The sequence below is a fragment of the Pseudophryne corroboree genome, chromosome 7 (genome assembly GCF_028390025.1).
Source record: "Pseudophryne corroboree isolate aPseCor3 chromosome 7, aPseCor3.hap2, whole genome shotgun sequence".
Lineage (NCBI taxonomy): Eukaryota > Metazoa > Chordata > Amphibia > Anura > Myobatrachidae > Pseudophryne > Pseudophryne corroboree.
This window is the reverse complement of record NC_086450.1, coordinates 34,364,979-34,388,819: the sequence shown is the minus strand read 5'-3', so window position 1 is coordinate 34,388,819 and position 23,841 is coordinate 34,364,979. Positions and strand designations below refer to the sequence as shown.

Here is a 23,841-nt window from a genome sequence, read left to right as displayed (position 1 = left end):
ATGACTATTGATGTCTCCTTGTTCTGCAATGGGTATGGTCATCTGGTTGTCCAAAGATGTAGAGTGCGTTTGACAGAGGGAGACTTACCTTGTGGGGCAGGCCAGTTTAAAGGTTTCTAAATGTGTTATGCTCTTGTTACTGTAATGCTAAGCGGCAGTGCTACGTTGCATGATAATAGGTAAAAAAAAAAGGGGTTTCTACAGTTTTGAGGGTCAATGTAATACTATAGCTCCAAATTGGCGCGGTAAAGTATCAGTAGATACAGTATAAAAGCTGGGTAATGTGTTCTGCACCCTTCAGGTTGGGTGACTTTGAGAACAGATGCAGGATTATGATGATCAGTGCAGTTACATTTACGTAGCACCTGTTTGCGGCGCTTGTTAATCTTTTTCATCTCCCTTTCTGATAAGGGGAACAAATTCCAGAATCCCTCACTTCCCGCTTCTGATGTTGCACGTAGAATTTGATGCACTTTTGCTTTCCATCATGTCAGATGTTGCAAGGATGAAGGGGATAGAAAAGTGAAGCACTTTATTGTATGTGGAATGGAGTGGGGAGCACAGTGCAAATTATCCAGCGCGTTTAGTCCTTGCAGTTAGCGGACTTCATCAGGGATATGCTGCAGTTAAAGAGCGATTGGTTATTTATATGATGTGTAAGTTACGATAATGTAATGGGGTGGTGTAAGGGGTGAGGAGAGAGGTGATACTCCCACTCACTTCAAATATTTAATAACTTTAATCTTTCACTACAACATAACACCTACCGATAAAATTAGCACTGTATCACCCCACTCCCCTTTCCCCAGCAAATAAACTATAGTAAAACAAAATATCCACAGGCAAAGAACAGATCAGCATGCCATGTTTAAACTCAGGTTAACCCTTACCCCCTTTTAGATTCAGACACATAATCTAGTAATGGTGTACACCACGCCAAATTAGTATATATAGAAAATTTAAGTGCTATAGACATCGGAAAAGGATACTGTACATGGACAAGGATACTGTACTGTACATGGACAAGGATATCACAACAAGGATAGCCAATAAAATCTTTTACCTTGCCGCACGAATCACAGTAACTTACCCACCAAGCCACTGGCCACACAAGAATATGCACAGAGAACAACATCAGATTCATAACCACGGACTGCACCTCCATACAAAGGCACAACCATGGGCCTAATTCAGACCTGATCGGTAGGGTGCGTTTTTTGCATGCCTGCAATCAGGTAGTCGCCGCCTACAGGGGGCGGGGGTAGTCGCTGTGCAGAGGTGTGATCGCATGTGCAGAGAGCTGCACAAACTTCTGCACACAGAACTTTGTGCAGTCTCTGCACATCTCAGGACTTACTCCTCCAGTGCGATCATCCGGCCCGGAGCTGACGTCAGGAACCCTCCCTTCCAACGGCTAGACACGCCTGCGTTTTTCCAAACACTCCCTGGAAACCGTCAGGTAACACCCACAAACCGCCTCTGCCTGTCAATCTTCTTGCGATCGCCAGTGCGATCGCTTTCTTCATTAATCCCGTCGCTGTCCGGTGATCCCCGTTGCCGGGGGGGCGACGAGCCTGCCCATTGCGGAGCATACGCAAGCGCAGTTCTGACCTGATCGCAGCGCTGCAAACAACCGTAGCGTGCGATCAGGTCTGAATGACCCCCCCATGTGCAGTGCAGGTGGGGTAAATGTAACGTGCTGAAAGAGTTAGATTTGGGTGGAGTGTGTTCTAAATCTAAATTGCAGTGTAAAAATAAAGCAGCCAGTATTTACCCTGCACAGAAACAATATAACCCACCCAAATCTAACGCTCTCTGCACATGTTACATCTACCCCACCTGCACTGCACATGGTTTTGCCCATTAGTGAAAATTGTTGCTGTTGCGATCAGATCTGAATTATGCCCAAAGAACCGGACCGGGGCTCCTTAATATAGGCAGCTAGAACGCAACGTATCAGACTAACGTTACCTGGGCGTGTGTTGGATCCTGCGTAGCCAGGTACATATCCATTTCCCCATCCTCTCCCTTAGGCACAGCCCGGATACTATGGGTTTCCATGTAGAAATGTTCCTGGCCGCCTATGTAGATTTCACCTGCAGTGACCACCAAATGGAACATACACTTTCAGTCGCACACACGTAGCCAATGTATGAAAAACAAAAAAGGCAACGTTTCCAAAATGGTAAAACATTTATCTATTGCGGTACTGCAGCGCCATAACTGAGTACTGCGAGTATTATCAATCAACAACTAAATGTAATTAGCTCCGGTGTAATGGCGGCACTACAGAATGTGTTATGCAGATGTATCAGCATGATATCAGGTCTCTAGATCGACCACACTTAGATCGACAGTCATTAAGTTGACCACTACATTAGGTCGACAAGGTCACTAGGTCAACATAGAAAAAAAAAATCGACATGAGTTTTTCACATTTCCTTTTTTTATCTTTTTCATACTTTACAATCCACATGGGCTACGATTAGGAATAGTAACATGTGCCGAGTGCAGCGAGGTACCGTGCCCGAAGTTTGCTCGTCATGTGAGGGGGCACGGCGCACTAATTGGTGTTCCCGGTCACTTTACGAAGAAGATACCAAAAAAAAAAAAAAAACAACAACTTGCGTCGACCTTGTTCATGTCGCCCTACTTAAGTTGTCCACCTAGTCACTGTCGACCAATAGTAGTTGACCTAATGACTGTCGACTTACGTGTGGTCGACCCTATGAGCCACACCCATCAGCAGCAAGTACCTTCATGAACCTGGTCGGCCGTCTGAAAAGCTTCTTCCACACTCCCCACCTCCAGCTGCCTTATTGGTTGATAGAATGAGTTGTTATTAATAGCTTCCTGTGGTGGAAATCCAAAGGAAAATGTATCAGTGATTACGCAATGTCTACTCGCGTCTTTACTGGTTGGCGGCGGCTCTATAAGAGACCAATGGCTTGGGTGGGTGAGGCTGTGCAACACGATATCAAGTGATAAAAACTACTGGCATAAGTCCTTATATATAGGGCTGACCTACATAGAAAAGAAAGAATCTATAGGTCTGATTTAGAGGCGTACGCACTGTCTACGTCGGATGCAGCGGAGCAATGTTTTTCTTGTGCATGTTGTAAGTCACATCCATCCATCCTACAGTGTATTCACTCACAGGGGCACATTTATCAATGAGTTTTAGCTATTTAAAACTCTCTGCATATGATCACTGGTGCTCCAGCCAATCAGCTCCTAGCTGTCATGTGTTTGAAAAATGACCTCTGGGACCTGATTGGCTGGAGCATCATTTATCATACGCAACAAGTTTTAAATAGCTATAACTATTTGATAAATGGGCCCCGTAGTCACAGTACTGATTCAGACGCACAGTCTCTGAAATGTATTGGGGTGTGAGTGGAGATGTGACAGGGGGTGGCTAGTTAGACGCACCTTGATACATGCCACTGACGGTGGTTGCGTTCATAGATGCTTCACCGCTCACACTGGAGGCCATACTCAGACGGAGGAACTACACCTCCTATAGGACTGCTGCAGGTTTCGATGGAGTGACTGGCGGTGGCGTGTAAAGACTCTCCAAAGATGACTGCTGCATCTGAAGACGCCGACAGTGGGCGCCCCAGTCTTTGCACATTCAGACGCACCGATGGGAAGGGGTTTTGTAGCGCCATTAGCACAGATGCGACTGCGGTAATATATTCACACACAGCCACCTATGCGTCTGACTCAGAAGCAGGCCCTATGTGGTCTATTTATTATTACGTTGTACTATTGTTATTATCATTATTGCTGTATTAGTAACTCACCAACGGTCACAGTTTATACAGCTTTATCACTGCGGCGGCTGAGTGATATTCAGCCACTTTGGAGATTCTGGCCCCGGGCGGTTAACGTACCATTCTGTGCGCTCACAGTGGAACTGAATGGCCCAAATAATGGCTTGTTTAAATAGTTGTCTGGTTCATTCATCCTCTTCTGCTGTCACCAACCAGGGGGCATCAGTGGCAGCACAGTGACCGCACGATCCTGGTTACATAGGCTTACGCTTACCTCTGGCAAAACCCAACACATCTTATCACTGGCAGTGCGATTACTGGCAGCAGCTCCTCCATCTATAGGGCAATGCTCTACAGTCGTCAGAAACATACATTCCAGTCTGCCATAGGGCCTGTAAGACAATCCTGCCCTTTGGCTGAAACTAGATTAGTTTAGGGGTAGTGATGCAGCGGCCCTCTGAGACTTTACCTCATACTCGCCTACCTGACCCTCTCCATGAGGGAGAAAATGCTCTGTTCCTGGACTTTCCTGGTAATGTATGATTGCCATCACCTGTGGTGAAACACCTTTCTTATCAATTACCTAGCTCACCACAGGTGATGGCAATCATACATTACCAGGAAAGTCCAGGAACAGAGCATTTTCTCCCTCATGGAGAGGGTCAGGTAGGCAAGAATGCTTTACCTCCTGCCCCAGCTCCATCATAATTTATTGGTAGATAAGCTTGTTACACTTTTTAATCTTATGGGCCCTACACACTGGCCAACCCGCCGCCGAGCTGCCCGACGGCGGATACGGCCGACGAGCGACCCGGCGGCGGGGGGGCAGTGACGGGGGGAGTGAAGTTTCTTCACTCCCCCCGTCACGCGGCTCCATTGAAGTGCAGGCAAATATGGACGAGATCGTCCATATTGGCCTGCATGCACAGCCGACGGGAGACCAGCGATGAACGAGCGCGGGACGCGCATCGTTCATCGCTGGAGTCTCCACACTGAAAGATATGAACGAGTTCTCGTTCATTTATGAACGAGATCGTTCATATCTTTCAAACAAATCGGCCAGTGTGTAGGGCCTATTACACCAAGATTAAGAGAAATGTGTGGTCATTTTGAAGACTATATAGCTGCCCTTATAGGACTTTTAGTGCTTAAAAGTTGTTGTTTTTAAGTGAAAGTAGTATTATTATTACAGGTTGAGTATCCCATATCCAAATATTCCGAAATACGGAATATTCCGAAATACGGACTTTTTTGAGTGAGAGTGAGATAGTGAAACCTTTGTTTTCTGATGGCTCAATGTACTCAAACTTTGTTTAATACACAAAGTTATTAAAAATATTGTATTAAATGACCTTCAGGCTGTGTGTATAAGGTGTATATGTAACATAAATGCATTCTGTGCTTAGATTTAGGTCCCATCACCATGATATCTCATTATGGTATGCAATTATTCCAAAATACGGAAAAATCCCATATCCAAAATACCTCTGGTCCCAAGCATTTTGGATAAGGGATACTCAATCTGTATTATTATTATTATTATTATTATTATTACAACATAATGAATGATTATAACAAACCTCCATTGTGAGAATAACAGGTTCCACATTCTCATAGACGATTTTCACTTTGGCAGCAGCTGTCTTTGCCCGAGCGGGTGTGTCAGCCAGCACTGCACAGATGAGCTGCCCCACACAGAACACCTGCAATGCAAATACACCACAACAGGTAAATCTATGAGAGTTTACAGGGGGTAATTCAGACCTGATCGCAGCAGCAAATTTGCTAGCAGCTGTGCAAAGCCATGGGGGTCATTCCGACCTGATCGTAGCTGTGCTAAATTTAGCACAGCTACGATCATCTTCCCTGACATGCGGGGGGGGGGGGGGGGACGCCCAGCACAGGGCTAGTCCGCCCCGCATGTCAGGCCGCCACCCACACACAAGTACAAAAGCATCGCACAGCGGCAATGCTTTTGTACTTGTTGAGTAACTCCCAGCCAGCGCAGCTCCTGCAGCTGGCTGGGAGCTACTCATCGCTGCCCGGCTCGCAGCGGCTGCGGCCCGCCCCCGCACGGTTCAGCCACACCTGCGTTGGCCGGACTACACCCACAAAACGGTGGCCAAACGCTGCCGTACCGCCCCCTCCCACCCAGCGTCTGCCTGTGCCTGTCAATCAGGCAGAGGCGAGCGCTAGGCAATGACAGCCGTCGTCTGTCAGCCATGCACCGGTGCACTGCACCGACGCATGTGCAGTTCTGACCTGAATGCTGCGCTGCGAAGAACTACAGTGAGCGTTCAGGTCAGAATGACCCCCCATGTGCAGTGCAGGTGGGGCAGATGTTACACGTGCAGAGAGAGTTGGATTTGGGTGGGGTGTGTTCAAACTGTAATCTAAATTGCAGTGTAAAAATAAAGCAGACAGTATTTACTCTGCACAGAAACACTACAACCCACCCAAATCTAACTCTCTCTGCACATGTTACATCTGCCCCACCTGCAGTGCACATGGGGGGGTCATTCTGAGTTGATCGCTCGCTATCTAGTTTTAGCAGCCGTGCAAACGCTATGCCGCCGCCCACTGGGGAGTGTACTTTAGCTTAGCAGAAGTGCGAACGCATGTGCAGCCGAGATCTGCAAAAACAGTCTGTGCAGTTTCTGAGTAGCTCTGAACCTACTCAGTGCTTGTGATCACTTCAGCCTATTCGTGTCTGTATTTGATGTCATACACCCGCCCAGCGAACGCCCAGCCACGCCTGCGTTTTTTCAGACACGCCTGCGTTTTTGCAAACCCTCCCTGAAAACGGTCAGTTGACACCCAGAAACGCCAGTGTGACTAAAAACTTTGCTAGAAGAACCTGTGCACAACCACAACGCGCTTTGTACCCGTACATTGCGCGTGCGCATTGCGGGGCATACACATGCGCAGAAATGCCGTTTTTTTAGCCTGATCGCTGCGCTGCGAACAACGGCAGCTAGCGATCAACTCGGAATGACCCCCATGGTTTTGCCCAACTGCTAACAAATTTGCTGCTATGATCAGGTCTGAATTACCCCCACAGTTCCACATAAGTTACAATAGGTATTACATTACAATTCAATTAGTACATTTAAAAGAATAGTCAGATGTTCTGGAAAGAAGATAATGCCATTCTTAGTTTCACCATTGATAAAGATACCTTTATATGACTCATTACAGCTCATGACATTGTAAATTGGGTATGCCATTTTCAATCCTTCAAAGATACCTTTATATGTGGGTCCCAGCCTAAGAAATTGTGAGTTGGGGTATGCATCCCTTTAGAAGTTTAAAGATACCTTTATACGCTTCTACCGATTATCTGATTGTGAGTTGGGGTACGCTGCCTTTATAATTGAAACAAAGATACCTTTACATGAGTGTTACTACTGTATAACTAGTGAGTACGATACGCCACCATCAGAGTTTTGAGAATCTCATCAGAACGTTTATGATCCCTAGATGACTTCTATGTAGGGAGACATCATATGATTGTTGAGGCATACTACACTACGTTTTTTCTTTATTTTTTGTCCGTATGAACACGTCGTCCATGGGAATACTTTGAGGACTCAAAGAGATCAAGAATTGATTGTCATTTTTCTCCCTGACCATAGATCGTCACTTTAAGGGAAGTGTTGTTTTTATCTTAGCGTTGTATGTGCACCTAACCCATCATTGTATGTACTATTATATTAAACATATTACTTAGTACATTATCTACTAGTATATTAAACAGCATTGAAAGTAGCCCAGAAAAGCCAGAATTCAAATACTTATGACAATGGGGGTCATTCCGACCCGATCGCTCGCTGCAGTTTCTCGCAGCACAGCGATTGGGTCGGAACTGCGCATGGCAGCCGTTGGTGCCTAGCGATCGCCTCTGAGACAGAGGCGGTCGCTGGGCGGGAGGGGGCTGGACGGCGGCGTTAAGCCACCGTTTAGGGGAAGCGGTCCAGCCAACGCAGGCGTGGACGGACCGTTGGGGCGGCGGCTGCGTGACGTCATACGCAGCCGCTGCGGGCCGTGGAGCGATGAGTAGCTCCCGGCCAACACGCTAAAGCTGCGCTGGCCGGGAGCTACTCTTGAAGTGCAAAGGCATCACCGCTGTGCCATGCCTTTGCACTTCTGCGGGGGGCGGCACTGACATGCGGGGCGGACTAGCCCTGTGCTGGGCGTCCCCCCGCATGTCAGTGTGAATGATCGTAGCTGTGCTAAATTTAGCACAGCTGCGATCAACTCGGAATGACCCCCAATATGCAGAGAATCTGAATAAATATATTTTACCTTTCCATGGGCCAACATTGGCGGTGCTTCATCCAGTGTACTGTCACTCTTGCCGGGAATGTCATCAGCTGTTATTACATCATATACTCCAGGCTGGGCCAGAGCTTCCGAAAAGTCCAGAGATCTAGGCATGAAAAATTAAAATAAAGTATGTTCAGAATTTTCTCCCATTTTTCCAAGTTTTGCTAATCCCTACTAAAAACTATAATTTCTCCATCCGTAGGGATCTGTTCACACGGCCACTTCCCAGTTTTTCATTTGTTCAAAGTGCCTTATAATGCAAATTCAGCTACTAAATAGACTTTACCTAACCCCAGCTAAATGACAGAACATGTGGCCCCCAACTCTCTAAGGGCCTATGTACCAAGCCCTGGAAAGAGATAAAGTGGAAAGAGATACAGTAAACTACCGACCAATCAGCTCCTGTCATATTTCAAACACAGCCTGTAACATGACAGATGGGAGCTGACTAGCTGGCACTTTATCTCTCTACAAGGCTTAGTACTTAGGCCTCTAAGTCTTGTTGGTGCACGTGCTCTCAGACTGGAGCCCTGTTTCATGCTGGGACTGTCCCCTGAGCAAGACCCTTAGTAGTGAGGCTGGTGCCCTGATCTTTTTGGCATTCTCAAACCCAATTGACTTATCCCAGATTGCGGCTCTTTTGCATTTGCAGCATCAGCACTTCCATAAACATAATAGGTAGGGTTGAGTACAAATCCCGGCAGTTGGTATGCCGGCAGTCAGAACACAGACAGTTCAATCCCGACAGAATCCTGACGGATCCCGGTAAGTGTTTTCACCCTACTCCTACCCTAAACTTAACCTTGACCCACTGCTCCTGCAACCTCACCACAACCCCTCCCTCCCATAGCCTAACCCTAACCCACTGCTCCCGCAACCTCACCACAACCCCTCCCTCCCATATCCTAACCCTAACCCACTCCTCCCGCAACCTTACCATAACCACTCCCTCCCATAGCCTAACCCTAACCCACTACTCCTGCAACCTCACCATAACTCCTCCCTCCCATAGCCTAACCCTAACCCACTCCTCCCGCAACCTCACCATAACCCCTCCCTCCCATAGCCTAACCCTAACCCACTGCTCCCGCAACCTCACCATAACCTCTCCCTCCCATAGCCTAACTCTAACCCACTCCTCCCCCTACCTCACCACAACCCCTCCCTCCCATAGCCTAACCCTAACCCACTCCTCCCGCAGCCTAACCATAACCCCTCCCTCCCATAGCCTAACCCTAACCCACTCCTCCCGCAACCTCACCATAACCCCTCCCTCCCATAGCCTAACCCTAACCCACTGCTCCCGCAACCTCACCATAACCCCTCCCTCCCATAGCCTAACTCTAACCCACTCCTCCCCCTACCTCACCACAACCTCTCCCTCCCATAACCTAACCCTAACATCCCTCACTCCTGCAGCCTAATACGTAACGGTATCCGGATGATAGGTCGACAGTTAAAAGCTCGACAGTCAATAGGTCGACACCAAAAATGAAAAACTCAGATCTATATTTTCATGTGTCTACCATCTCCATATCAACCTTTTGAACCTGTGGACCTTTTGACGATGTTGACCTTATGCCATTTGGTGTCGATTTATTTTACCAAAACCGTGCCTAACCCTAACCCCAGTATTTATCTCAGTCAGGATTCTGACCGTGCGATTCTCATCAACAAAATATATATGTCCTATTCTGAAATGAATAAATGTTTCTGCATCCCCTTTCATTGCGACAGGCTTTGTGCAATACCACCTTTACTTTGTTCATAGCTCTGGAAGGGCAGGGGCTGTTTAAGAGGGGAGGTGGCTCGTGTGCAGGCTCCGTCCAGGCGACATTTTTCCAGTGATTTCTGTGCATGTCGGCAGAGAGGTAAGTATAGTCTATGGGTGCATGGTGTGTGGTGTGGACACATATGCAGCCATTATATATACGCGCATGAGTAAGTGCCTGGTGTAGAGGCTGAACACAACTCGGGCACTGATGCTTCTGCTCTGCCGTGTACATTCACCCGTTCGCAGAGCTGCACTCATCTGTACTGCCTGGACTGAGGCCCATATTCATCATCATTGGGGCGCACTTGGGCCAGACTATGCAAGAGCAGATCTAGGCCTACAGGGCGGCACCGTCGCTGCCCCATGACACCTGCACTAGGCTAGCAGAGTGCCGGAACTGATGCTGAAGTACCATAAAAAGGTATTACAGAGTCATACACTGCTGCAAACTATCTCATGGGGTGGAGAAATACCAAATGCTAAACCAGGGATTCCCAACCTCGGTCCTCAAGGCACACCAGCAGGCCAGGTTTTAGTGATATCCAGGCTTGAGCACAGGTAACTTAATTAGTACCTCAGTTATTTTGATTTAACCCCAAAAAGTGGAAACTGGAGCTATAATTTGCTGGATTAAGTTCTTTGGGGTCTATTTACTAAGCCTTGGAAGGAAATAAAGTGACGGAGATAAAGTACAGCCAATCAGCTCCGAGTCCTGTCATGTTACAGGCATCTGACGAAAAAAAGGCATTTGACAGTTAAGAGCTGGTTGGCTGGGACGTTACATCCATCAAGGCTTAGTAAATAGACCCCGTAGTGTACAGAGATAAAGTACCAACCATTCAGCTCCTAAATGCCATGTTTGAACCGGGGTTTGAAAAATGACAGTTAGGAGCTGATTGGCTGGTACTTTATCTCCATCTACTTTATCTCCGTTCGAGGCTTAGTAAATAGATCCCAAAGAACCTAAACCAGCAGATTATGGGGGTCATTCCGAGTTGATCGCTAGCTGCATTTGCTCGCTGTGCAGCGATGAGGTAAAAAAATGGCACTTCTGCGTATGGGTATGCGGCACCGCACAATGCGCACGCTCGGCGTACTATTACAAAAAACGATGTAGTTTCACACAAGGTCTAGCGAAGCTTTTCAGTCGCACTGCTGGCCGCAGAGTGATTGACAGGAAGAGGGCGTTTCTGGGTGTCAACTGACCGTTTTCAGGGAGTGTTCGAAAAAACGCAGGCGTGCCAGGAAAAACGCAGGCATGGCTGGGCAAACGCAGGGCGTGTTTGTGACGTCAAAACAGGAACTGAACAGTCTGAAGTCATCGCAAGTGCTGAGTAGGTCTGAAGCTACTCTGTTCGCACTTCTGCTAAGCTAAGATACACTCCCAGTGGGCGGCGGCATAGCGTTTGCACGGCTGCAACAAACTGCTAGCGAACGATCAACTCGGAATGACCACCTATAGCTCCAGTTTCCACTTTTTGGGGTCTATTTGTGCAAATACTAAGTGTCCCCTGAATGTATGTACGGGGGATATCAGCAGATATCGGAGAGATCTCTTGTTTTCAATAGCAATTAGTTGCAAAGCAAAACCAGGCAAAACAACTTCCTACTTTAACTCTAGTGGCTACAGCATCTCGCTGGAGTTCCGCTGGCTCGCGCAAACTGTGGGCAGTTATATTTGGCCCCTGGTGCCTATGGGGGCTGAAGCCACAGTGATACAGTATGAGCTTACTACAAAATCCATCCTGCTTCCCTGGAAAACCTATACTGTGCATACAGGATAAATAAAGGCTTCATGTTCTATGAAGGGATATAAGTCCACCTTATTCAACAAGCAGGAAGTGACACACAAGAAACGCACAATGCTTTGTGGGAAAGTCCCTGTCATCCTGTTATAAAATCAGGTCATCCATGTTATTATAACGTTGGACTTACACAATCTTAGCATGAGCTCTGGAGCTGGTGACAAATCTCAGAAAGAGTTCTCCGTCCTCACATGGCATGTCATCCGTGTACACCGCTTCCCCGGTGGCGTGTTTGACGCCAGACTTATGCATAATAGGTCGCCCAACTGGATCGATTGTGGGCTGGTCTTCAGGCACATTCTGGTGAAAGGAACAGATTCCAAACATCATTACACATACAGGGGATCACGTAGAGTCGGGCGCAGTTTGTGTCTAAACACGTGGTCACATAGTTTGCAGAACTGGCCTCTTATCTCCTGCAGATGTGGACTGACAGTGGGAGTATATTAAATGCTAGAGTTACAGTACACAGTTCATACATAATGCAATGAGTCTATGCGTACTTTACTTACTCTCCCCTGTGCGCTGGGAACGGCCATGCGATATAAGGGCATGATTATGCCTCCCCCGTAGGCCCGAGTTTCCAGACAGGACCCAGCCCTGTAACTGCCCACTCCCCATCTCAGCACCCTGGATAATGATCACTAGTCACCTGTACTCTCACTGAGAAGGCTTTGTACCACACAGTGGCATTTGATGAGGACAAGTGCAGTTACTGTATATGCACACAAGTACCCATGGAAATAATATTATTCACAATATATATATTTTAAGAATATTCCTAATGTCCCAAGTGTCATTGATGTGCGGTGAGGTTAATGGCTGAGGAGGCACTGGCTAGTACCAGAGCCAGATTTACACATATTATATGAGCCCAAGGGTGCATATGGGCATTATACACAGGTGCAGCAGTATACATGTGGGCGTTATACACAGGTGCAGCAGTATATACATGTGGGCATTATACACAGGTGCAGCAGTATACATGTGGGCAATATACACAGGTGCAGCAGTATACATGTGGGCAAATATACACAGGTGCAGCAGTATACATGTGAGCATTATACACAGGTGCAGCAGTATATACATGTGGGCGTTATACACAGGTGCAGCAGTATATACATGTGGGCATTATACACAGGTGCAGCAGTATATACATGTGGGCGTTATACACAGGTGCAGCAGTATATACATGTGGGCATTATACACAGGTGCAGCAGTATATACATGTGGGCATTATACACAGGTGCAGCAGTATATACATGTGGGCATTATACACAGGTGCAGCAGTCTATACATGTGGGCGGTACACACAGGTGCAGCAGTATATACATGTGGGCGGTATACACAGGTGCAGCAGTATATACATGTGGGCATTATACACAAGTGCAGCAGTATATACATGTGGGCATTATACACAAGTGCAGCAGTATATACATGTGGGCATTATACACAGGTGCAGCAGTATATACATACGAGCATTATACACAAGTGCAGCAGTATATACATGTGGGCATTATACACAGGTGCAGCAGTGTATACATGTGGGCATTATACACAGGTGCCGCAGTATGTACATGTGGGAATTATACACAGGTGCAGCAGCATATACATGTGGGCTTATACACAGGTGCAGCAGTATATACATGTGGGCACTATACACAGGTGCAGCAGTATATACATATGGGCATTATACACAGGTGCAGCATTATATACAAGTGCAGCAGTATATACACATGGGCATTATACACAGGTGCAGCAGTATATACATGTGGGCATTATACACAGGTGCAGCAGTATATACATGTGGGCATTATACACATGTGCAGCAGTATATACCTGTGGGCATTATACACAGGTGCAGCAGTATATACCTGTGGACATTATACACAGGTGCAGCAGTATATACATGTGGGCATTAAACACAGGTGCAGCAGTATATACATGTGGGCATTATACACAGGTGCAGCAGTGTATACTGTACCTGTAGGCATTATACACAGGTGCAGCAGTATATACATGTGGGCATTATACACAGGTGCAGCAGTATATACCTGTGGGCATTATACACCGGTGCAGCAGTCTATACTGTACCTGTAGGCATTATACACAGATGCAGCAGTATATACATGTGGGCATTATACACAAGTGCAGCAGTATATACCTGTGGGCATTATACACACTGGTGCAGCAGTATATACATGTGGGCACTACCTCACCTGCCATAAACTGTATACGCCAGAGTTTTGACTATAGAGTTGATTAGAACAATACAAAGAAGATAATTATTATTTAGTTTTTGTATTTTTCATATATTTTATGATAGTATTTTTCATATACAGTACTTTATATAGTCAAAACTCTGGCGTATTCTGGAATATGACAGGAAAGGCTCTGCCTCACCTCACCGCATGTCACTGTCTAGTGTTCATCTTTCCTGCCTGGGGTGTCGCTCTCTGCTCTGGTGCTTCTAGCACACTCCAGCACTGAGATACAGACCAGCAAGCATATGAATCGTTTTGCAATTTAATAAAGAACCTCCTATCTCACAATGAGGTCACAGCACTACAGTTGTATAGGTACTCTGACACTTTAGCAATGGAGCAGTTAAATCATGTTGGTTTCAGTTGCGTGCAGCAATAAGCAGCTTATTCTCATAGTGAATTATTTGCAATTTGATTCTAATTCAAGGTCTTTACACAGTGAGGATTGTGCTAAGCTACATGATATGATGAACACCAGCTGCGCAGAAGTAATACCTAGATTATACCACAGAGTATATAGCAAAACGCCCGCTGGTTAGTTCTCTGTTTCACTCTTTTGTAAGGCCGGGATAATCAGACCTGACTGCAGTCGGCACTGGCTTACCTGGTATGTCTGGTTGTGTTCATGAGGTGAGGACTGGAATTGCTGCAAAGCACTGATATCTGGATTACTGGGACCCTGGAAAAGAAATGGTGTTACTCAGATTTCCAGGTTACACCACTTTGCTTTGCCAGTAAACATTGCATAGCTGGGAGGCTTGATAGAAACATACCATCTTGTTCAGCGCCTGCAGCACTTCCAGATAGAATTTAAATAGGAAGCTGATCGTCAATGTTCTCTTATATTCCACCATCCCGCCAGGAGCAGAAGGGGGGAGCGACACCTCGTCCAGAATCAGCCGGCAGGCTTCACTTAGCATGTCCTCTTCCCAGTGCCTGTGGTGCAGACAGGTCAATGTGCTATAGAATCGCCATAGAATGCTGTCTGACTCTAAGGGGTGTATTTACTAAAAGTCCATTTTGATCGATTTCATACTGATTAAAATCGATCTTAAACGCGGCTGGGCTTCTAGGGCTAAAATACACATTTACTAACATCTACAAATGAATATAAAAAAGTATCTGTTAGTAAATTTGTGTTTTAGCCCTGGAAGCCCAACATCGTTTAATGATCTGAAATCGATTAAAATCTATCACAATTGACATTTAGTAAATATACCCCATGAGCTGAAGTGTCATTGCATTTTGTGAATAATAATAATAATAATAATTATTATTATTGTTATGCCACAATATATTGATATTAAACTCAGTTAAAAAATAAATAAATGAAAAAGTGATTTCCTTTCTGAACAAGAGATTATCTCACAGTCTGATACCCCTTTCACACCGCACAAATAACACGGTATCGTCCCAGTATATTGCCAGGTCGACGCGGGTCGTTGTGCGGTGTGAAAGGTTCAGTCCCGAATTCTGGGTCGCTTGACCCGGTAATTCAACCCGGGAATAAAGAAGGGTTATTCTAGGGTCAGGTGCAGTGTGAATGGGTTTCCCTGGTCGATGTGACCCGGCAGAGATGATCTCATTTCCTAGCGCCACCTCCGCCCCCGATGACGCTGCAGCCCCCGCCTTTGATGACAACACGACCCGTCAATATGCCGGGTCGGGAAGCCAGTTCTCAGGGTCCAACGCTGTTTCCAATTCCTGGGTGCGACCCCTCATTAGCGATCTGAAAGCGGTGTAAGAAAGTCGCTTTCAGTAAAGTAAGTGCAGGAGGTACAAGACTTATTATAATTGTGAATTAATCACCTTGTATTTATTATATTAGATACTGCCATCACAGAATTTGACGGCAGATAAGAACCACTTGGCCCATCTAGTCTGCCCGCTTTTTTTTTTTTTTTTACATTATTTTTATCTCTAACCTTGGGGCAGATGTATTAACCTGGAGAATGCATAAGGAAGTGATAAACCAGTGATATGTGCAAGGTGATAAAGGCAGCAGCCAATCAGATCCTAACTGTTAATTTACATATTGGAGCTGATTGGCTGGTGCCTTTATCACCTTGCACATATCACTGGTTTATCACTTCCTTATGCCTTCTCCAGGTTAATACATCTGCCCCATATTTGATCCTTATTTCTTTGTAAGGATATCCTTATGTCTATCCCATGCATGTTTAAATTGCTCTGCTGTCTTAGCCTCTACCACCTCTGATAGGAGGCTATTCCACATGTCCACTACCCTTTCTGTGAAGTAATTTTTCCTCAAATTTTCCCTGAACCTCCCCCTCTCCAGTCTCAGTGACTAAAGCGACTAAAGTTATTGCTTAATTTTAAATACATTTTGTATGACATTCAGATGAGAGTTGATTATCATTAAACGCCCATGTGCAGAGTAAGGATAGGACTATACTGTGTGTGTGTCTCCTTATTCTCTGTCAGGCCTGGTAATTACACTGTTAAATACAGTATCACGCCCGGTCTCTGTCAGATTATAAAGTTACCCCTTTTTGCCTTAGAGGTTTCAAGATAACATCACAGAGCTGGAACCACAGATTAGATCCAGACCAGATCAGTGTGATGATCATTGTACTGAATGTTCTTCGCACGTTTCCTCTCAAATCCCAAATACATATACTGGTACGGTATTGTAGATTACATGGCTCCATGGAGCTCATCCATGCTGTGGCCATTACAGTCACATCTTCCCACATTTCCTGTAACATGGCCCATTCCACATGCACAGCCAGTACTAGGGATCCTTCCTACAGTCAGGTATATGCCCACATCAAGAGGACCCACCTGAAGATGGGATGACCCAAACCCCCAAGGAAGCCTCTTTCAGTGGGGTGAAGTTACAGACCTAGAGAACCCTTCCTCAGATGGGTGTACCCAACATCTTCACGGTCATCCACTAAACACATGATAAACATTTAACTTTACTAAATGCGGCCACAGCCAATGTTAGTACAGCGGTCACCTAAGTGAGCAGATGGGGCTCCTGTCCTGTAGTGGGAGACACCTCGGCAGTAGGCCTGCATGCTGGAAATAGCCATACAAAGAACCTGGAGAGATGCACTTGATTAAGGTAGCTCAGCCATAGTCATGGTTTGGCAATAACTTACCTTCCAACCAGTGCTTGACTGGTGGCCTTTGCAGAAACAGTGCTTGCTCCAACTCCCCCATAGTATATACTAATGGCTTTAATAATATCTGTAGAATCTTCAAACTGGACTTTCATTCCAGCAGTGACAATGGGCAAAGCATTCTCTCGACGCTGAGCTAGTCGCAAAGCCGACACATGATCTCCCTGTGAACACAAGCAAGATTTAAGCACCACTGCTTAACCCATCTGCACCATTCTTCTCTATTGCATGTGTTTACTTTATATACATAGGCTGTGCAACTTTTATTATGACGTGCTGTGAAAAGCTAAAAACATTTCCTGAAAACATGGGCAGTGACCCTCCTGTAACCCAATATATGCTATGGAGGCTCAGGGTGGCTTAGTACTTTCCCTCCCACCATCACTGGCTAGTTACAAATACTGTGGGCTTTCTGAGTTGGAGGCACTGACTGTAAATTCAGAATCAGATGATCTCTTGTGGCTAAACACAAGAGGTCACAATCACGTACTGTAGGTCACTTGCTTAGTGCTTACTCCTACTGTTATGCACCTTTAAAGTATCTCTAAGATGGTCTTTGAGAAGCTACAGTACAAACATTGATGTCAGCAACTTATGGTTATGGTAAGGCAGTGGTGTAGCAGGCTTTAGACATGAGAGAGCACAAACATGGAAAACTAGGTAACTCAGGCCCAGGTGTTTTCCATGTGTATACTATCAGACTACTCCACATGCCCCTTATGTGCCATCAGTCCCCTCCAAATGCCCCTTATGTGCCATCAGATCCCACCACATGCCCCTTATGTGCCATCAGCTCCCACCAAATGCCCCTTATGTGCCATCAGCCCCCTCCATTTGCCCCTTATGTGCCATCAGATCCCACCACATGCCCCTTATGTGCCATCAGCCCCCTCCATTTGCCCATTATGTGCCATCAGTCCCCTCCAAATGCCCCTTAATGTGCCATCAGCCCCCTCCATTTGCCCCTTATGTGCAATCAGATCCCACCACATGCCCCTTATGTGCCATCAGCTCCCTCCACATGCCCCTTATGTGCCATCAGCCCCCTCCATTTGCCCATTATGTGCTATCAGACCCCATCACACTCCTCCATGTGCTTATGTGACATTAGACCCCTCTTAAAAAAAGCCCCTTATGTACCGGCAGGCCACTCCACATGCTCCTTATGTGTAATTAGACCCCATAACATGCCCCTTATGTGCCATTACACTCGTCTACATGCCCCTTCTTTGCCATCAGACCCCTCCACATGCCCCTTCTTTGCCATCAGACCCCTCCACTTGCCCCTTATGTGTCATCAGACTCCTTCACATGCCCCTTATGTGCCATCAGACACCACCACAAGTCCCTTATGTGCCATTAGACCCCTTCCACATGCCCCTTATGTGCCATCAGACCCCTCCAAATGCCCCTTATGTGCCATTAGACCCCTCCACATGCCCTTATGTGCCATCAGACCCCTCCACACGCCCCTTATATACCATCAGACCCCTCCAGAAGCTTCTTATGTGCCGTCAGATTCATTTATATGCCCCTTATGTGCAACCAGATCCCATCCAAAGCCACTTATGTTCAACCAGACCCATCCACATGCCCCATTTTTACCATCAGGCACCTCCATGTGCCCCTTTTCTGCATTTCCAATTGCAATTAAAAAAACAGTGAGTATGCCCTCTCCATTAGGACCAGCAGCCAATTAGGTGTCAATTTTCAGCTAGTGCATCCAACCCACCCTGGCTATGCCACCCGGCTAATAGCATTTACTTTCTTGTACTTTCTCTACTTTTTAAGCTGGGAAGAACTTATTACTATTGTTGCTCTTAAAGGAACTATCTCACTGGGTCTATTTACTAAGCTTTGGAGAGAGACAAAGTGGACAAAAATAAAGTACCAGCCAATCAGCTCCTAAATGCCATGTTTGAATCTGGGTTTGAAAAATGACAGCTAGGAGCTGGTTGGCTGGTATTTAATCTCCGTCAACTTTATCTCTCCAATGCTTAGTAAATAGACCCTATGTAAAGTACTACTTTAAATCCACCTGTACAACCTTCTTGTGTAAGAAAGAGTGTGACGTACTTTCCTGGAATATGGTATATGCACAGATACCAAGATTTCTTCAGCTCTGGGGAAAGAGCTTCCAGACGCGGCAAAGAAAGTCTCATCCAAAGGAACTTGCCGAACACCATCTATTAGAAAGTCATCTTGTAATACTTTCACTTGTGCCATGTTACACATAAAGCTTGGCAGAAAACAGAACATTCCATTACATAGCCGTATATGACTTGTGGTTAGCATTAGGCGAATTCTGGCCACAATCTAAACAGATATCAATACTTTGCCGATATACAATGCCTTTGGTCTTAACTTAGAAATATTTAGGGCAAGGGAGAGATTGGGTGGACGATACCCTACATACTGTGTTTATGAAGGGTTTCCACGGCATTCCCTAAAATGAATACGAATTCTGTTGCAAAGTGCCAGAGCAATGCAGATGATTATCTACACCCCAAAACGGCTTGGGTAGAGGACAGACTCCCACCAGCCGTGGTACCTGCTGAAGCTAAATTGAGCAGACATCCTCCTGCAGCCAGGACAGGGTTCAGGTCGGATGTTGTAGACCGGCTTATGATGTTTCCACCTACAGACTGGAAGAGAGTAAAGTATGTGACCGGGGAGAGTGCTAGCTCAGCTGGTAATGCATTACATGATGCTTATATATACTTACAGCCGTGTTCCGGATCTGTGCCCCTGCCAGGGTGGAGAGCTGCTGCAAGAGGGCACAGAACAGTTTAGTCTTCTCCTCCGGCAGACGAGAGACAGCTTCACTCAATGTGTCTTTCAGTACTGTCAGGCTGCAGGCGGCTCCCAATGTTATTCCTACAGGACAAGTAAGCAGAAGCTGTTTTAAGACAAGCACATAGGAACAAAGATTAGTACATGTCGCCCAGTTTAAGAAAATCCAGTGATCTAACCTGAATCATTCTCAGTCACAAGATTGAGGTCCACAACTCTTACAGGGAAGATAATGACTGGATGAAAAACTCCTCGGAATTTCATTTCTGGACCTAGGGGAAAAAATTGAAAAATACTTATAACTTATTTCTTCTCTACGGGGTGTTGCTTGTCAATCAGACATTTTGGGGTATATTTACTAAAGTGCAGGTTTTCAGAAGAGGAGATATTGTCCATAGCATCCAATCAGATCCTACTTAACATTTATCTAGCACCTTCTAGAAGATAGTAGCTAGAATCCGATTGGTTGGCATGGGCAACATCTCCACTTCTGAAAACCCGCTCTTTAGTAAATATACCTATTTGGGTCTGATGGACAAGGGCATCAAAAAGGATGATGGGCAGTAATTAATAGGGCCCACTCTTGTCTTGGGGGCCTGGGTCACCCATTGAGACAGAGGTCAAGGAGGTTAAGGTTCTGGATGACAGCTTGCAGGTGATCGGGTGATCAAGAGAGAAGGACCAGATGAAGGCAGTGGCCATTATGGGTTAAAGAGTCTGTCCTCTGAGATGGAGAGATGTACCAAACCCTTGAAAGTGGATAAGTTGTCAAGGGCAACTTTGAAACCACTGCCGATGTGGCCAACCGATTATTGATACTTTTGGACATGCTGAACGACAGACAGATAATTAGTAGTCGGCCACGCCAATACACTGTACAATTATCTGAGTGATCTGCCAATGTTGGATATTCGGCAGATCAGACAGATAATTGACTAGTGTATGCCCTGCATTAGGAACATGACAAGCGATTGGCCATGCCTGTGGTCTAACGCCAGGGCCCATCTGGGAAAATGAGGTACAGATGTAGCAATGTTCATCTTAGCTGCACTGCGGCATGCTGCATTGTGCGCCAGTCTGCGACTATTCGTAACCGGTGATCACTCCATTAATCCCCTATGCACAAACACATCCTATTCGTGGGGCACACTAGATGTGCCGGCTATGCCACAATGCGTATGCATCGTGCAAAGAGAACTGTGGCTACATCTGTAGTGAGAGCGGAGACTGGAATATCTTTGTAACCTTAAGCACAGTCATCTTCAGCGTCATTAAGTAAACATGACAAGTATAAGCCAGAGTATACCGGCCTGTGCAGCAATACAAAGATCATTGTAATAACACAACACTGCCATTTCTTATACAGGCAGCCATTGTTTGGCAGCCGTCAGCTTATTTACAGACAGCATTTCACAGTACGCCCAAAGGGACAGCATAGTAAACACTGTGATCCTGTACAGGGTTACAGGAGGTTCCAATGTTCAGATAGAGAGTGTCTAGTTAGACAGTCAATAGGTCGCCCCCATATGGTCGACATCGTCAAAATGTCCGCAGGTAAAAGGTCGACTGGGCTTATGGAATTGCAAGGAAAATTATAGCCATGGGTACCACCGGGCGCCCAAGATTGAGTGTCCTTCTATATTGCTATTGAGTCAAACTGTTCACAATTAATGCAGATAAAAACCATAAAACATATACATACATAGACTGGGCTTATGGTCAACAGGCACAAGAGGTCGACATGACAATGATTGACACATAAATGGTCGACAAAAGTTTTGTAGCGGGATTTTTTAAATTTTTGCTTCATTCCGAGGGTCTACGTTTGCACTAATCGTGGTCGCAGACTGTGAAATTGACAATTTTTGGCCATAAAACTTCAGGTGACCTTTTCTTGTGACGACGATTTCAATCTCGACCTTTTGCGCCTGTCGACTTTTTGACCCTGTCGATCTTTTTACATGTCATCCATATGGGGTTGACCTATTAACTATCTAATATGTATAGAGCTATTAGAGCATAAGTGACAAGGGAACTACACAAACATAGTAAGGAGAGCGATATATTCCTATACTGTGGCTATAGTGACACCTGAACCAGCCACTGGTAATCGCAGTCCGCTACACTGACCTTGTTTCACAGCTGCGGATGCACCCGGGACGCAGCACTCAGCTTCAGTTCTCCTTCCTGTAGAAGCCCTCCTATTGGCTAGTTACACAGGAGTCTGGGGGGCGGGGCTTGGAGAAGCTGAGCGCTGCTGCGTCCCGAGTGCAGCGGCGACTGTGATACATACAGCGCTACTGTTCCCTGGGGCCATTGTATCGTTTTATTAGAAGTTACTATTGGAACTGAATAGTAACGTAATAGTACCGTGTACACAGAAATGAATTGCCAAATCACATATTAAGTCTACAGTATTTCGTGACTGATTTCGTAGGGGAGGGTGGCTTTACCTTATCGGGCCCTGGACATTTGCCAGTCTAGTCTCCCTGTAGTTATGCCACTGACCCCTTCATGTATACAGCAAAGAACTATAGTGCTTTTGCCAGTCATTTTCCCTATTTTAATTATGCCTCAATGTCAAACTACATGTCCCAATAAATATTCACACTTGGGTTATAAGCTTCACCCATATATAGTAGATGTTATTTGGCTTCCCACGTGCCTACTATAGTGTTTCCCACGACAAGTGGAGCCTTTGGATATTGTACTTTCAGTTGCAGCAGTTCTTGGAGATTGGCGGGCGAGATCCACGTCATGCGCTCCCCTCGAAACGTCAGAGTCCTCTGGCTTTCGTTATTCAGCAACTGCAGGTGGGAATATCTAATGTCAGGAAATCTAAGAAATAACATCAAACTCAGGCACTCAGAAACCCCTCCTGTGTGCGCCACTCAGCACTTATAGAGAAAATAAAGCAGAAACACTACTTTATGTATGGCATTTTCATGTTTAAATGCAGAAAGAAGAATCACACATTATATGTGATCTAAGGTGTGGTGATTACCTGCAGAAATAATCACCAATAATGATTTCAAGTGACTGTATATACATAATTTTGTATTCTTTCAGCTTAGATGTGACAAAATGGCTGACAGGCAATGTCCTGCGTTTGACCTCCATGCATCTAGGTTGTGTGTGAGAGAGAGTAGATTCTGTCTTACTGAAATCAACCCTTATCTACAGACCATAAAGTTAGGGAAGAAAGCAATGCTCCATGTGCAATGACCAGACCAGAGGTTATAAACCCTGATTAGAGGGAGATGGCCGGATCAATCACCTGATGGAAAGTTAAGGAAGTCCACATGTTTATATGACTAAGCCACTAAACTTCCTGGCTAGTCATAAAACTATCCAGGGGTGACAAAGGTATAGATCCTCACAGACTTCACTCTCTTTGAAGGAGATTTCAATGCCTTTAGGCTACACCCACTCCCCTTCTCCTGTGTTTCTTTTCTATCACCAACAGTATGTTAAAATTATGTATGTTTAGTGTCCAGCAGGGAAGTGGTAAAAAATCCCAAGGGTGGGGGCCTACTGCAGCTGAGGGCTATATCTGTCCCTCTCACTTAATAATTTTTGTAACATCTTTTTGTAACTAAAGCTCTGAAGTATTCTTGAAATTAAACATCTAATTTTTAGTTATGATTCTGTGATTCTTATGAACCAAGACCTCGTGTTGGCCACATCTACCTACTTTTTTAAGTATTGCAGTGTGTGTGTGTGTGACAGGTAGAAGCAAAGACTACTTTGCGTTTAGATGCTAATTTCCTCTTGCTGGTGGCAGCTAAGATGTTTGATTAATCCCGTGTGTCAAAAGTGACCCCCACGTCGCATGTGGCAATTCTCAAATTGGCGTATTTGTAGAACTGGCCAGCAGCATCATGACAGGCATTTATAAATCAATTGACTCATAGGGGTAGATTTACTAAAGCTTATAAAAATGAAAAGTAGTGG

At 45.6% G+C, this 23,841-nt stretch overlaps 1 protein-coding gene across 1 annotated transcript in view; it reads right to left on the bottom strand.

Annotated features, from left to right (window-relative positions):
• LOC134944339 (aldehyde oxidase-like) overlaps positions 1 to 23,841 on the bottom strand; it is a 145,370-nt gene that overhangs the window by 74,876 nt on the left and 46,653 nt on the right. Inside the window, exons 9-21 of the mRNA XM_063932921.1 lie at positions 22,553 to 22,694; positions 20,067 to 20,159; positions 19,820 to 19,971; positions 19,646 to 19,739; positions 19,171 to 19,280; positions 17,074 to 17,258; positions 14,719 to 14,881; positions 14,550 to 14,624; positions 11,812 to 11,981; positions 8,082 to 8,205; positions 5,357 to 5,479; positions 2,757 to 2,853; positions 1,972 to 2,096 (exon numbers count right to left, since the gene is read on the bottom strand). Coding sequence (XP_063788991.1) covers positions 1,972 to 2,096; positions 2,757 to 2,853; positions 5,357 to 5,479; positions 8,082 to 8,205; positions 11,812 to 11,981; positions 14,550 to 14,624; positions 14,719 to 14,881; positions 17,074 to 17,258; positions 19,171 to 19,280; positions 19,646 to 19,739; positions 19,820 to 19,971; positions 20,067 to 20,159; positions 22,553 to 22,694 — 1,653 coding nt within the window. The remainder of the gene's footprint in view (positions 1 to 1,971; positions 2,097 to 2,756; positions 2,854 to 5,356; positions 5,480 to 8,081; positions 8,206 to 11,811; positions 11,982 to 14,549; positions 14,625 to 14,718; positions 14,882 to 17,073; positions 17,259 to 19,170; positions 19,281 to 19,645; positions 19,740 to 19,819; positions 19,972 to 20,066; positions 20,160 to 22,552; positions 22,695 to 23,841) is intronic.